This window comes from Podarcis raffonei, chromosome 1, assembly GCF_027172205.1.
Source record: "Podarcis raffonei isolate rPodRaf1 chromosome 1, rPodRaf1.pri, whole genome shotgun sequence".
In the NCBI taxonomy this organism is placed as follows: Eukaryota; Metazoa; Chordata; class Lepidosauria; order Squamata; family Lacertidae; genus Podarcis; species Podarcis raffonei.
The window spans coordinates 84,886,023-84,901,751 of record NC_070602.1 but is presented as its reverse complement, the minus strand read 5'-3'; the positions used below and the strand labels follow the sequence as shown (position 1 = coordinate 84,901,751).

General features: G+C 44.0%; 1 protein-coding gene across 1 annotated transcript in view; it reads right to left on the bottom strand.

Annotated features, from left to right (window-relative positions):
* The window catches only part of PTPRN (protein tyrosine phosphatase receptor type N), a 32,921-nt gene extending 25,338 nt beyond the window's left edge, over window positions 1-7,583 (bottom strand). The window contains exon 1 of the mRNA XM_053401108.1: window positions 7,360-7,583. Within this exon, the coding sequence (XP_053257083.1) occupies window positions 7,360-7,468 (109 nt within the window). The 5' untranslated portion in view covers window positions 7,469-7,583. The remainder of the gene's footprint in view (window positions 1-7,359) is intronic.
* Between the last annotated feature and the right edge of the window lie 8,146 nt (window positions 7,584-15,729).

The following is a 15,729-nucleotide window of genomic DNA, read 5'->3' as shown; positions in this document are numbered from 1 at the left end:
CCAAGCTAGGCTTGGTATTGGCAACTGACTGAGAACTATCCTTCCTGCCCCTTTGTCCAAGTGTTTATTATCCTCCTTTTTGAACTAAAAGGACAGGGCTTTTCCAGTTACTGCAGTCACAGTTCTGGAGCTCTCTTCCTTGGAAAGCTCACTTAGCTATCTGCTTTTGGTGACTTGTGAATATATCCTTATTTCAGAAGGCATCGAGGGGTGTTTTTTAAGCATGAACAACTGCTGCTTGCATTTCTTTTCTTTTCAGTTTTTGTACTGAAGATCTTACTGCTGTTTTTAGTTAAAGTTTTATTGTTAGTTTTATGTACATGTGTCTTCTAAAATTTTAAGAGCTGCCTTCAGTGATTTGTTAAAGCAGAAAGGCATAATAAAAATGTATTTTTAAAATGAATAGAGAATGTGGCTAACAAGGACAAAATCCAAAGTGGTAATAAATTTAAAAAACGCTCAACAATTAAAAGGTCATATACAAGATAATGAAAGATGTGGCAGAACGAATCATTCCCTGGGAGGCTAGACAGTTATGTTGACCATGTGCCTCACCAAAGACTCCTTAGTAAGGTTAGCAATAGGAAAAACTAAAAAAGTGATGTTAATTGCATGAAGGCACCCAATGTGTTTTTGCTATATAAAAAGCAACAGAGAGGGAAATTGAGCTACTGGGGGACAGCGAAGGTGAGGAGGAAACTAGTATGGCTCATAAGCTCCCACTGGCAGCAGTGGATGTTCCCTTGAAATGCAGATAGCAGTTTGAGCAGCATAGAGACCTTGGCAGGAAGATAAGAGAATTAACCCTCCCCAGGGCCTAAATGTTTACCCAGTAGCATAGGCTTCACTCAGCTATTTGTCTAACAAAACCCATGCACATTAACAGCACTCACACAATTAAGGTTGATTCTAATTTGGCCCTAACAAGTTGGGGGCCGGATTCAGAATTCCCTCCCTCCCTGGAACTGTGTGCACCAGTTATAATTTCTTACTGTAAGAATCCTTGTGTGGGCTTGCCCTAAAAGATGGGATACAAACAGCTAAAATAAAACAATAAAATAATTGTCCCAGGGGCCCACCTCACAAGTGGAAAACCCAGGGGTTAACCTATTCCTATTCTTACTAAAAGCTACCCAGAGCGGTTCTGAAAATGACGAGCAGTGGGGGGACACTACCCCCCCCACACGAGATCTTCTATCAGGAGATAATCAGAGAGGCTATGAATCACACAAAGAAGTCTCTGGAACTGTGACGGATCGTTTGGCATTCCTGGTGTTCCAATGCATCAGAACTACACAGATTAATGCTACGGGTATCAGGACTGGAGAGAAACCTATGGGGGTCATCTGATTCAAAAGCGTGTAATTATAATTTACACAGATGGGGGACATGGGCATACGATACCCAGCTCTGGCAAATGCTGGGTGCAAGGGACAGCCCATGAAGGCAGGTTGCTAGAAGGCAGTTTCACATCCACAGGGAGAAACGGTCTCAAAAGTAGATACGTAGTTTGTGTCTCTCTCGCTTCTTCATTTAAAATGCCATGAAATGTAGAAGAAAGCAGTATAGGCTGCAGAGCACCAGAGCACAAAAATAGTAGGTCTCTTTGCCCATCAGCCACATCCACAATGAATATCACAGCTGCCCAGCCAGTGAGTCAGAGCAGGCCGCGGAAACACATTTGCGTTGCACTACCACTGACGTCTTTGTCGGTGTGAGTCAGAGGCCTCCAGAGGAATGGGATTCTGCAGCCAAGCACAGTAAGGATGGCTCTGGCTCTGTCAGCACACCTGTCCTAGGCAAATTCTAGTTACATGTTCAGCAGAGTCCAATATGGACCCTTCAAAATGAGATTTAAGCAAAAATGTCAAAAGATGCTGGTTGGGGATAGGTCTCAATCTCTACAGACGGCAGGTGGCAGCTCCTTAGAATCTGTCTACACCACCACCAAGGTGCTAGGCAGCATTGTTCCCCACAAGGGGGAGAAGGAGTACACTCTTGGACGAGGCAGAGCTCCTAATTAGGAAAGGAAGTCCCTTCTACAGTCCTCTCTCTGCACATCCTTTCCTATTTATCCCAGTAGAACATTATTTATATTAACCAAGGGAGTATGCTGCTCCTACGTAGCTAACAGGGCTCAAGATCAGGGTAGTCCAAAAAGGAAATGACAGGTTTTCCAAGCCCCTACAATGAAGCAATTTCCAAGTTTCATGGTTTCACCTTAATACCCCTCATTGGTCCAAGGTACTTCCTTTTCATCTGCTATAGCGCAATCCATTCTTCCTCCTCTTGAGATCCTACACACAAATGACATGCCAGGGGAAATCCCAGCATGTTTCTTGGCACCTCCAAATGTCCACAGAGAATATCTCTGACTGCATGGGGCCATGTTTGGGTCTTCATTCAGGGGGCTGTGCACTGCAAACCCCAAATACAACCGGGCCGGGGGGGGGCAAGTTTTCAGCTAGTGGCTCTTCCATCATACCAATATTTTTTGGTTGTTTGTTAACATAACAATTGGCATCTTGGATTAATTTGGCCAGCCTTTGCAACTAATTGGCCCTTGATATTTTTGAAAGGAAGAAATGGGCTAATAGCTTTAGGAAATAGTCACTTGCCGTGTTGGGTGGGGAAGATGGACAGGAAGAACACCCTGGTTTTAGGGACATTTTTAATATTTAATGCTGTATTGTTTTTAACACTTGATTGGGAGCCATCCAGAGTGGCTGGAGAAACTCAGCCAGATGGGTTGGGTATAAATAATAAATTATTATTATTATTAATATTATTATTATTTCCAAGAATCAAGAAAGAGAGCCAAAAACTTTCCCCATCTGCACTGAGATCCCAAGACAGACTGCTTGATCATTCTTCCCCAGTTCTGAAATCCATAGACATAGAGAAGAACTCTCAAAATGGTTGAAGACAAGAAGTTCCATGTGTGTTGCAGCCAGAGTTGATGTGGTGCAAGCAGTTGTTTAAAATGCCCCTGGCCTTCCTCAGTGCTTGGAGCCTTCAGGAAGCTACAGACCAAAATATTTATACATTGCAAGGCTGTTCTCAAGCCATGAACTGCTGCCTCATTCCTGCACTGTAGCCCGAGTATTCCCTATGAATGTGTGCAAGCCAGGATAGCAAAAGGCCTGCAGAAGTCTTTCAGTGGGTCTCCTGGTATCACAAAGCCAGATTTCTTACCCAAACCCACAAACTCCAAACAGACTGAGAAGACTTTGAAGTATTTTTAAAGCCCAGCTTTTCTGCTTGACAGACATAGAAGTAAAAGAGCAACATGATGGGAGATAGGGCACTCCAGAACCTGACTGAAAAACAAGTTTCTAACAAAGCCACAATATACACATTGTGTACACCCAGTATGTATGCCCAACATGCAGAGTTATTTTTAAAATGTATTTCATTAAACCTTGATATATTTTTAATGCTACATTAAAAATACATTCTCTCTCTCTCTCTCTCTCTCTCTCACACACACACACACAGACATGCATACACAGAGAGATTAATATCACTGCAGATGCTGTACTGGCAATAGGATTTGGCTTCTAGTCAAAATGTGGAAGGCCGTGAGAAACTTGCTGTTTACAAATGCTTGCTGAAGCTGCAATTGCCTTCCCCCTGTAAACAGTACTTGGTGTTCAATTCCTAGCAGCTAATAAAGAACAGGGAAACAATTCTGCCACATTAGGATTCTCAAAGGGCAAGAAATGGGTTTTAGAAAGTGAATGAGGGAGAAATAGGCTCATGTGCAATATTTTGATTTTTGACCAGGGAAGAGTTCTTCGTCTGCTGCAGGGTTTCTTTAGTGTGTAGATGGACACAAAATGTGCAGCTGGAAAGCTAAGGGGAAAACCAGACACACTAGGTGTTATGTGTTATTCAAGCAATTAAATAACAGGCAATGTCAGGGACAGCATGTACTCAAACAATATATGGGCAGAATATGCTCAGTTTCCATTTCTGAGCTGCCCAAACCTCATTAAAATACCTTCACATTTTGGTCACAACCTCTTGTACTTCAGATCCATTTTCAGGCAGGTAATGATGCATAGGTTTTCCTTTTTGACAGACAGACAGGTCTTTCTTTTACTTCTGAGGACAATGTTTGAGCTCAAAACCGACTCCCCATCAGAACTATGGAGTCTGGTAGAGAGCATGCTGGCAAGGATCAAAGAGACATTCTTGCAAATTGGTAACCAAACAAATAATTTTACCTTTCCATATTTTGGTCTCGCTCTTGTGCAGCCACAGCTCATTGCCTCTACAATCCTTTTCTTCTCCTCAGTTACTGCACAATTTTGCAAGTAGGGCGACAAAATGTCAAATCTAACCTGGAAAGCACTGCCTCAAACTCTTTACCATATACGCCAGTGCTGAATGGAGTTTGAGTTACATAAATCAGGTGCTATTGTTTTGCTGAGTGAATGAACAAGGCTGTCTAAGTTTACAAATAACAACTTGCCACTATATTTAGCAAGCTGGTTGTCTATTGACCTGTTATGTGACAAGAAGAACCTTTCCACTTCCCCTCCTCTTCCCTGGATTTCAGATGATGTGCAAAAGTGTGGAAAGATTTTCTTCAACAGTTGGCACAACAATATAGGTGGATAGCTTGCCATGTGGTTACATGCACATCATGGTAGCTAACCACTGGGTAACTGGTTATCAGTAGCCACCTTTTTTTCTTTATTTCAGGAGTGAAGAATCTGTGGCCTTCCAGCTGTTGTTAGACTCCCATTAGCCCCAGCTAGCATGGCCAATGGTCAAGGGTGATGGGAGTTGTAGTCCAACAGCATCCAAAGGGCTACCCCTGCTATATGAGTTGTGCAAATAAGTTCAGAAGAATAGGAAATGCTTCTGCCATCTTCATCCATGGCAATATGAATGCTGACATGTGGATTTTTGGCAGGAAAGAAAGGTACAGATCTACCATACTCTGACACATTATTGTAGGTTGCCAAAAAGCATCCTATTCATTGACACTGATTTAGACTTCTAACATGTCATAGGAGGTAGAAGGAGTGGGACTTTGGTTGAACAACAAACATCAAGCTTAATATTTTTGCCTTCAAGCCTTCTATTTCTATAAACACACCAGGCAGAATTTTCTAAATGTGGTGGAAATCTCTTAATTTTACCCCCATATTAACCCATGCTCATTACTGTTCAGCCTAGTCTCAGACAGCTTTACCAGCATCCCCACAGGTCAAGGGAAAGCACAGGTCAAGTTTTAAATACAAAAAGCCAGCAAAGTATCCACACGCAGATTACTATCATGCCCTGGGGCTAGTGATAAGACCTATCCAACCCTTCCCTTAAATGAGCCAGTTCAGCTCTTTGATTTTATACCATCTGGCCACAACTCAAGCCTCCATGCCACCACAAGTGTCCTTCGTGGTTCCTGTGCATTAAAGGCCCATGGCCCAAGCAATGCACTCATATTCCATGGCCATCACTGGGTTCGGTGTGAGGGATTTCTCCCCCCCCCCATTCCAGCATTCCCACCTCCCACCACACAGTCTCTAATGCACCCTCACTGCCAAGGAAGGCAGGAAACTGATCAGCAAAGGAGTCCATCCTCAGCACCTAACCTATATTAGGTGAAAAGCTTCCAGTAATCATTCTATGTCAAAATTCATCCACATGGCAGATCAGTTCATTTACTTCCCTCCTTGAACATGGAATAAAGAGTTTGCAGCTCCCTACGTTAACAGTTTCTCCCAAAACTGACAAGCAACAACCTTGCCCTCTTGAATGCCCCCCACCCAAGAGAGGCATCTAATAAAAGACAGCCTGCAAAGGAGGGTGGTCCAAGAGCAAACATCCAAAAGATTCATGAACCTTCACATTTGTTCAGTGCATGGCTGAGTAGTGGTTCTGGAAGGGGTTGCTGTACATCCAACCTATTCAGCCAAGTGCTACTGAAGCACTGAACCAAGATGCAGATTTGCCCAAGTTTGAGAGCTGCAAGGAAAAAGGAACATTGACCTTCCTGCGCCATTTCCTGATGCAACCTCATTAAAAAGAAAAAGTGACCTATGGATTCATTTTGCAAATAAGGAACTGCCAAGAAGGAAGCCGAAATCAATAACCAGGCCCAGAGAGGGTACCAAGCTAAGCTTATTCCTCTGCACTTTTATAGCACTTGATGGAGAGAGCTCTGCTGTTTCCTAGAAGGAATCCCTCTCAGCATCCCAGCTTTCTTCAGCCAGTGAGAGGAAGGAAGGAAGCAAGGAAGGCCGTTTCTAAAGGGGCACAGTGGATGTTTGCAACAGGCAGCTGGGTCAGGCTGGAAAAGGGGAGGGGGGTGAAGAGAAAGGCCCAGCGAGAGAGAATGACGTCAGTGACTGAATTGAGGAGGAAAACACGGCGGCGGGGGGGGGGAGAAGAGGTCTACTCTGGAGCTGAACAGAGAAAGGGGAGGCAAAGCCAGCCAAGGCTAACAACGCTGTGACGTGCACATGACAGGCTGCCACGCAAAATGGTGACAATCTCCCTTTGGCGGGGGCTGAAGCCGCACCAGGGAAAAGGAGGAAAACATCCCATGGGAGAGTGGGGTGCGTGTGGGTAGAGAAATACATCGAGAGCTGTGCAAGGAAAAGGGGGCAACGGGGGGCGATGGGGAACCAGCACCAACACCCAGCCAGGACCCTAAAGCCCGAGGGAAAATTCTGGAGGATTCAGAGGCGAAGCAAAATAGGGAAAGGGGGTGGGGAGACAGCATTGGGGGGGGGGGAGATGCTCCACTCCATGTTTCCAGCGGAACTGATGCAGACGTGTTACATGGGCTGTTTAAAGAAAACAACAACAACCAAGGGATCCCCACTTCTCACCGCCTCCCACTGGGAAAGAGCAACCTGCGGGAAGGGTAAGAGCGAAGGGGCCGGCACCTCCCTTCGTTTCCACCACCTTTCCGTCTCTAAGAGCGACCCCCCCTCCCCAAACCCCCACCATATTTAATAGTCGAAACCCAACCCTCCTCCAAGGATACTTTTCCAATCCTCAGGGCGGAATGAAATACGGATTTATTTGGGGGCGGGGGGAGACCAGGACTAGGGAGCTCCAGCGTGCACGAAAAATAGGAAGCGGAGCTCCAGGCTGCCATATGGAAGCGAAGGGGCTGCCCCTAATCTCTGCCAGCCGGGAAGGAAGGAGCTCCTTGGCTCCTCCAAGACCCCCCGTTCACCCCGCCCACTCCAGTTCCGAGCATCCCAAGCGAAGAAGCCTTCCGCTTCCCTCTCCGGCGTCCAGAGTCCTACCCTTCTGGCCACCCTCCCTCCTTCCCGCCCGCTTGCATCCTTCTCCTCCTCCTTCTCCTCGCCACCCCCAGGTGATCCATCTCACCGTGCAGCACTTGCAGCGGGCGATCCGCGGCAGCGCCGGCCCCGAGGAGCGGCAGCAAGGAGAGGAGGAAGCAGCCGAGCGCCCGGAGCAGGCTCCGCCACCGCCCCATGCCGGCCGGTGCCCCCGCGCTCACAGCCCAGGCAGCCGCCGCCTCCACGGCCGCTGCACCATCCTTAACCCGGCAATCAGCGCCCCCTCCAGGCCGAGACAAGGACGCGCACCTCCAACCAGCCAATCTCAATGAGCATGCAAAGCACACTCTGGGGCCCCAGTGACCTATCGCAACGCAGGGAAAGGACACGCCTCCACAGGGAAAGCCAATAATAAAAAAGCCACGGCCACACCCTGCTTGGAAAAAAAAGTTACACCTCCCTATTACACGAGAGGCCACGCCCCTCTCGCCTCGTATTATACTCGCCGCATTCTCAAATCCATGTTCCGCCTCCGACCAGTCGCACCGACTTCGCCAGGCGAGGCTGGCACACACCCCTCGCTGCTGATGCATTAAGTTTCACCAATCGCTCCGTTAGCGGAGGCTGTTGAATTACACCTCCTGCAGGCAGGCGCAGCCAGTCTGGGGTTTGGCCACATTCCACTGAAATCTCCACCACGATCCCCCCCAAGAGCGCAGCAACCAGAAATAGCTCTGTGTGACACGCTCGGTTATAAATCGGCAGTGCCTCTTTTTCTACCTGAATGGGGAAGGGAGGTTAAGCCAACTGAATCCATTGGGGGGGGGGTTCCCTATATGTCCTATTTTTCCTATAGGTCCAAAGCTCCCGCTCTTCGTTCAAAAGGAATGATACAGGGGACTCCGCAAGGCAGCATTATGTCATTCCACTCTCACGTGATCCACAGACTTCTGCATATATCCTTGAGGATTCCGGCCAGATGGATTGTGCAGAATCGACCCTCTCTCCGTTGGTAGGGTAAAGCAGAACTCTAGATGATTTGCAAGCCAGCAAGGAGGTCTGGTTCCCAACTACTTAATAGCAGCTCAGGGCAATGAGGGTGTGAGTCCGTGTGTGTGTGACAGAGAGAGAGAGAGCGTGCAGGTGCATTCACACTCTTCCAGCAAGACTTTTCTTATTTTTTTTTTTTTTATAAATTTTTTTATTGCTTTTTTCCAGAATCTAAATCCATCATCAATAACACAACAAAAGCGGTTTTACAGAAAGAAAAAGAAATTAAACAAGAAAAAATTCATTTTTCGAAGTCTTTTTTTTTTTTTTTCATCATCCACTGGACTTCCCCATCTCCTCCATCCCTGCATTCTTTATAATAAATATAAACAGCAAATTAATACCTTGTTTCCTGTGTTTTTGTATTTTCATCTAATTATTCACTCTGAAATTAAAACTTTTCTCAATCATTAACTTTGTTTCTATCAACTCCGAATTTCAATACTGAAGCATATTTACCTCAAACCTTAGCAAATTTTTAACATTCATATATCTTATAATGTTTTTGTAAATAGTCCTTAAATTTTTTCCAATCCTCTTCCGCAGCCTCTTCTCCCAGGTCTCGGATTCTGCCAGTCATTTCGGCTAGTTGCATATAGTCCATCAGTTGTGTGTGCCATTCTTCCAGTGTGGGTAGCTCCTGTGCCTTCCAGTATTTAGCTATGAGAATTCTTGCTGCAGTCGTTGCATATAGAAAGAAGGTTCTGTCTTTCTTAGGTATCCTCTGGCCCACAATGCCCAAGAGGAAGGCCTCTGGTTTCTTCTGAAAGGTATACTTAAATACCTTTTTCAACTCGTTATAAATCATTTCCCAGAAGGCCTTCACCCTCGGGCATGTCCACCAGAGGTGGTAAAAAGTTCCTTCAGCCTCCTTACATTTCCAACATTTATTATCAGACAAATGGTATATCTTTGCAAGTTTGACTGGGGTCATGTACCACCTGTACATCATTTTCATAATATTTTCCTTTAAGGCACTACATGCCGTAAATTTCATACCGGTGGTCCATAACCTTTCCCAGTCCTCAAACATAATGTTGTATCCAATATCTTGTGCCCATTTTATCATGGCTGATTTGACTGTCTCATCTTGAGTATTCCATTTAAGCAGCAAGTTGTACATTCTTGAAAGCACTTTCGTCTTAGGTTCAAGTAATTCTAGTTCTAATTTTGATTTTTCCACCTGGAAACCAATTTTTTTATCTTTTTTAAAGATCTCTAAAATTTGGGCATAGTGAAACCAGTCTCGCACCTTCCCTTTCAATTTTTCAAAGCTCTGCAACCTCCAAGTGTCACCCACTCTTTCTATTATTTCACAGTATTTTGCCCAGCCACCCCCCATATTAAGTATTTTTGTGGCTTTAGCCTCCATCGGTGATAACCACCTCGGAGTCTTGTTTTCAAATAAGTCCTTGTATTTAGTCCAGACAGAAAACAGAGATTTCCTTACAATATGGTTTTTAAACAACTTATGAGACTTTACCTTGTCGTACCACAAATATGCATGCCACCCAAAAGCATTGTTGAACCCTTCCAGATCTAGGACATCAGTGTTTTCTAGCAAAAACCAATCTTTCAGCCAGCAGAGGGATGCAGCTTCATAATACAACCTTAAGTCCGGCAGGGCAAAACCCCCTCTTTCCTTTGCATCTGTTAATATTTTAAATTTTATTCGGGGCTTTTTGCCCTGCCAGACAAACTTCATAATGTCCCTCTGCCACTTTCCAAAACATTCCACTCTGTCCACGATCTGTAGGGTCTGGAACAGAAACAGCATTTTTGGCAATACATTCATCTTTACTGCTACAATTCTTCCCAACAAGGAAAGTTTCAATCTTGACCAGATTTCTAGATCCTTTTTAATTTCAGACCAACATTTTTCATAATTATCTTTAAACAGATTCAAATTTTTCCCAGTCAAGTTGACCCCCAGGTATTTCACTTTATTAACAACGTTTAGTTCTGTTTCCTTCTGAAACCCATCTATTTCTAAAGGTGTCAAGTTTTTTGCCAAAACCTTAGTTTTTTGTTTGTTTAACTTGAATCCCGCCACCCGACCAAACTCAGAAATTAATTCCAATACTCTTTTTGTGCTGGACACCGGCTCCTGTAATGTCAAAACCAAGTCATCTGCAAAGGCCTTCAGTTTATATTGTTTTCCTCCGACCTGTATTCCTTCCACCTGCTGATCCTTCCTGATCAAATTTAGCAAAACCTCAAGGACAGAAATAAATAGCAAGGGTGATAGGGGGCACCCCTGTCGTGTTCCTTTTTCAATTTTAAACTCTTCTGTCACCACATTGTTTACTATCAATTTAGCCTTTTGTTCTGAATATATTGCATCTATACCATTTTGGAACGCCCTTCCCACTCCCATCCCTTCCAAATTCTTCTTCATAAATTTCCAAGATATATTGTCAAAGGCCTTCTCCGCGTCTATAAATATCAAAACTGCTTTTGTGTTCAAATTTGTCTGTAGAAGTTCCAGAACGTCAACAATGTTCCTAGTATTATCTGACAAATGCCTGCCAGGGAGAAAGCCTGCTTGGTCTTTATGAATAACTCCATTTAAGACTTTTTTCAATCTATTTGCCAAAATGTCAGCAAAAATCTTGTAATCCACGTTTAGGAGTGAGATGGGACGGTAGTTCTTAAGTTGAGTCTTTTCAGATTCCAATTTTGGTATCAAAGTGATGAATGCCTCTTTCCACGATTCTGGTGCCCCCTTCCCTTCCATAATTTGATTACATACCTCCATCAATGGCTGAGTCAGGTATTCCTTCAATATCTTATAGTATTTGGAGGTAAGTCCATCTGGGCCCGGGGATTTGCCTAGTTGCATGTTCTGAATGGCATTTTCGATTTCCTGTTGGGTTATTTTATAATTCAGGTCAGTTTGTTTGTCTTGTGTTAGTTTTTGTAGGCCATAGCTTTTTAAAAATTTATTTATTTCAGTCTCCACTTGGGGTCCTTGGGAAAACAATTTTTTAAAATATCTCTGGAAACACTTTCTAATTTCCTCTGGTTTCTGAATACATTCTCCTTCAACCTCTAGATTGGTAACAAAGTTCAGTTTTTGTCTCTTTTTCAGCTGCCATGATAGCAGCTTCCCACATTTATTTGCCGATTCAAATGATCTTTGTTTCATCTGTTTGATTTTCCATTCAACTTCTTGATTTATCAGTTTTGCATATTGTGCTTGATGGAATTTTATTTCTCTCAAAACTTCTTTTGATTTTGGATTTAGTCTCAACTTTTTCTCTCCGTCTTTTATCCTTTCCAAGATCTTATCCTTTTTACCGTTCCAGAGTTTTTTCTTAATAGAATTCTGCTGTATCAGAAACCCTCTCATAACAGCTTTGCTTGCGTCCCAGATTGTTTTTTTTTCCACCGAAGTGTTCAAATTTAGTTCAAAGTAGTCTTTCATCGTCTTTTGGGCCTTCTTCACTATCTCCTGGTCTCTAAACAATGCATCATTCATTCTCCATCTGAAGGATCCAGCTGGTGTAAGTCTCAAGTCCATTTTCAAGGGGTTATGGTCGGAGCAAGTTTTAGGGCAGATCTCTACTTTTTTGGTCTTGGGTGCCAGTCCTCTAGATATCCAGATTTGGTCGATTCTTGTCCAGGATAGGTGGGCCTCAGAAAAGAATGTTCCCTCTCTACCTAGGGGGTTCTTTGTCCTCCAGATATCAATCAAGTCCATATTGTCTGTGAGTTCAAAAAAAGTCTTTGGTAGTCTGCCATCTTTAGTCACGTTTTGATTTTGTGACTTATCCATGTGTGTGGAGACAACCCCATTCATATCTCCCATCAGAATGATGTTATTATAGTCCATATGGTCCAGCATTGTCTCATGCAGCTTCCCATAAAATTCAGATTTCCCCTCATTTGGTGCATAAATTCCAATTATCAAAAATTTTTCTCCTTGTGATTGTATTTCGATCGCCAAAATTCTTCCTTGTTCATCTTTGAACACAAATTTTGGTGCTAGGCTCTCCTTTGCATATATCACGACTCCCCTTTTCTTTTCTTTAGCTGATGAAATAAATTCTTGGCCTAGTCGCTTGTTTATTAGCACTCTTCTGTGGAGCCTAGTCACATGGGTTTCCTGGAGACAAATGACGTCTAGTTGTTCTTTCCTCAAAATGTGAAAAATCCTTTTCCTTTTTTCAGGGGAATTTGCCCCATGGATATTCCAACTAAAAAGCTGCAGAGACATCCTGGATCAGCTTGTTAGCCGATGGGGTTGTCTCCCTTCTCGTCTATGTCTGGAGGTGGATCTTTTGTACCAGGCGTGGGGGGTGGCCAGGTACCTGCTGTCCCTTTTCGAAGGTCCTCCCCGTGATCGTTTAGGAATTTTTCTTGCTCTTCTGCTGTTCTGATTCTCACCTTCTTCCCTTTCAAATTAAAAGATAATCCTTGGGGGAATTCCCACCTGTAAGGGATTGTGTTGTTTCTTAATAATCTTGCCAGATCCTTGTATGTAGTTCTTAAGTCCAACAATTGTTTTGGTATGTCTCTGAAGATTTCTGCTGTCTTTCCCTGTATCACCAATGGGTTTTTAAAATGTAGGCCAAGTATGTTGTCTTTTTCTTGCTTGTATCTCAATATGATCAAGCAATCCCTTGGTTTATCTTTCTTGGCCACTCTTCCCAATCTAAAAGCGGTGACGATTTTGAAGTCTTTCTCTTCTGCCAAACCCCAGAACTTGGATATTTCTGCAGTCAAAAAGCCAGCCAAATCTTCCTTTTCTAGTTCTGGAATATTTCTAATCCTAAGATTACTTTCCCGGTTTTTCAGCTCCGCCATAGACAGATAGGCCTGTTGTTCAGTAACCTGTCTACTCAGTGGTCTTACTTCCCCTCTTAATTCCTCAATCCTTTTTTTGTTTTGGTCTGCTTTCGTGTTTGCGTCCTCAGCTAATTTTCGGTTCTCTGATATAGTCTTTTCAAAATTTCCTATCGCCTGTGTGTTTTGAGCAACTTGGTCTGTCAACTTATTAATCGTTGCTGTAACCTGGTCAAATTTAGCCGCTTGTTCATCAGCTTTCTTATTTAATGCTGCCAGTTGATCCAATATTTCTTTAGAAATAGGGTCTAATCCTCCTGCAGCCATATCCTCCAAAACTGGCTGTTTAAATTGTCCTTCTTGCAGACCTGTCACAATTGGAACAGATGATCTACGTGGCTGCACAGGCAAAGTTGATTGCAATAGTTCAGTTTGTTTTGCTTTCTTGGCAGCCCTTGTTTTTCCTGCCACACTCATTCCACAACTGTCTAGGTTTCAAGGTCAAATTGTAAATCCCATGGGAAAAGCAATCATCCAGGCAAAAAGATTTCCAAAACAACCAGCAGTTCTCAGAGGTTTATATTTCCACAATCCAGCAGGGGGAGCTCCCGAAAAGTTTCCACCATTTAATTCCCAAATATGGTAAAATCCAAAATAAGGGGGGGAAACCCTCTAAATTCACTTTAAACTGCAGATGATAAAGGTTCTTTGCGAAGGTGTGAACAACAGTTCCTTTTTTGTAACTGCAAAGTAGCCCAATGTAACTTTATGTCTCTATACACAGTTGCCACAGTCTGATGTTACTTTGTATCCAGGCAGCCCGTGAGCTGGGGCTTATAACTTTATAATCCACAAAATATAGAGAGGTATAGCACAGTCTCACAATCAAATCCAAACTTGCAGGGTAAGTTCCAACTTCTTTTAAACTCCTTTCAACGCTTCCGCTTTAAAAAAACTTTGCTCAGTACTTTAAACAGGGACGGAAGACTGACTTCCTTTTTAGCGTCTCCCGCTTTCAGCCGAAATTCACCAATTTGATGTCCAAATAAAGCCTCAAATTTCTTACTCACGAGTTTGTTGTTTCCAATCAAATGTTCAAAGAAGAAAGGTCAGCGCTCATCAGCAGCAGCCGCGCGGCTTCGCTTCCGCGGAAAGAGCGATGGATTCACAGCACCGCTACCCCCTCCACGTTCCGGAGCCCCTTACGGGGTCCCTTCTGCGTATCCGAGGTCGCTCCTGGTGCCCGCCGAATCCCACGGCCACGGGCTCACTCTACCCGTGGTTTTCCTAAACGGGTCGTCGCTGTGCCGCAGCGCACGACCCTTTTCCGCGGAGCCCCTCTTCAACAACTGAAGAGGACCGCCATTGCTGTTTCGCGCCGCCTCCGGAAGTCCCAGCAAGACTTTTCTTAATATGCTCTCTGGCTTCTAGAGGCCTGCACAATCATAGTAAACACATTTCCCCTAAAAATGGCCAGTAGTAAATGGCTTAATAGACCTATTTGCCACTTTCAGAAGGAATGCCACCAACAAAAGTGAGTGGCCCCCTTGCCTTCCTGATACAACCTCATTAAAAAGTGACCTATGGATTCATTTTGCAAATAAAAGACTGCACCAGAAACAAGAGCACTTCTCAAAAGCAGAGCATGTGCACTTGATTCAAGGCCAGTCATCACACACTCTCCTCACCAGTTCCAATAAAACAGGAAAGGCCCAATGCACTTACTAGAGGGGCTAAGCCAGAACAACAACCATTGTATTGAAGAGCCAGTGTTAAGTGCTCCTGCCAGCTTTCAATGCAGAACAGCTTCAACCCCAAAGATGCAAGTTTAGGCTCTTGTGACAAAATAACCCTAAGCAAATTCCCACAGTTCTGCCATATTTTTTTGGCATTCCACAACAGCAACTTTCATAGGTTAATTTAGTGGTTAAGGGGCAGCAGGAAGAGGGAAATGTGATTTGCTCATTTCAGCTGGTACCTCCTCACATGCTGTAGGAATAAAGCTGTTTACTTTTTCAAACTCCCTGTGTCTTTCTATAGAACTAGAAACTTATCTAACTTGCTAGGGGGTCAGGGCAGCATACAACAAGGCTGCCTCTCTTTTTTGTTTCCCTACATTTTTGTTATAGTTGGAAGAACATGTTTCACCATCAACTGGAGGACTATATAGCAGGCAAGAGATTGCTTGTGTGCCATCTAGGAAACAGGGATATGGAAACAGAAGTTGGGGGCACAAGAAAAAAGCATGAAGTTTTTGCAAATGGAAATGTTTGATTTTGCCTTGGAAGACAGCATGTCGACTGTTTGGGTCAAAGGATCAGACAAGAGACCCAATTCTTGCCCAGGGGCTGCCATTGCTGGCTTTTGCCACTGGAAAAAGATGCCTTCCACATAGAGCGGTGATAGGTAGGAATCTCAGATTTGGGGGCTGAATGCAGCCCTCCAAGCCTCCTGATTCTTCTCATGCCGCATCCCTCAATGGCTCTGCTCTTTCCTGGCAGCAATGTGTCCCTGATCTGTGACCATGCCCCTAGCTTGTCTGGATGAAGGATACAGATGCGGGATGGGTGGAAGGTGTATGTAAACACTTCTGATTTTACTGTACAAAGGTTAAAAATCA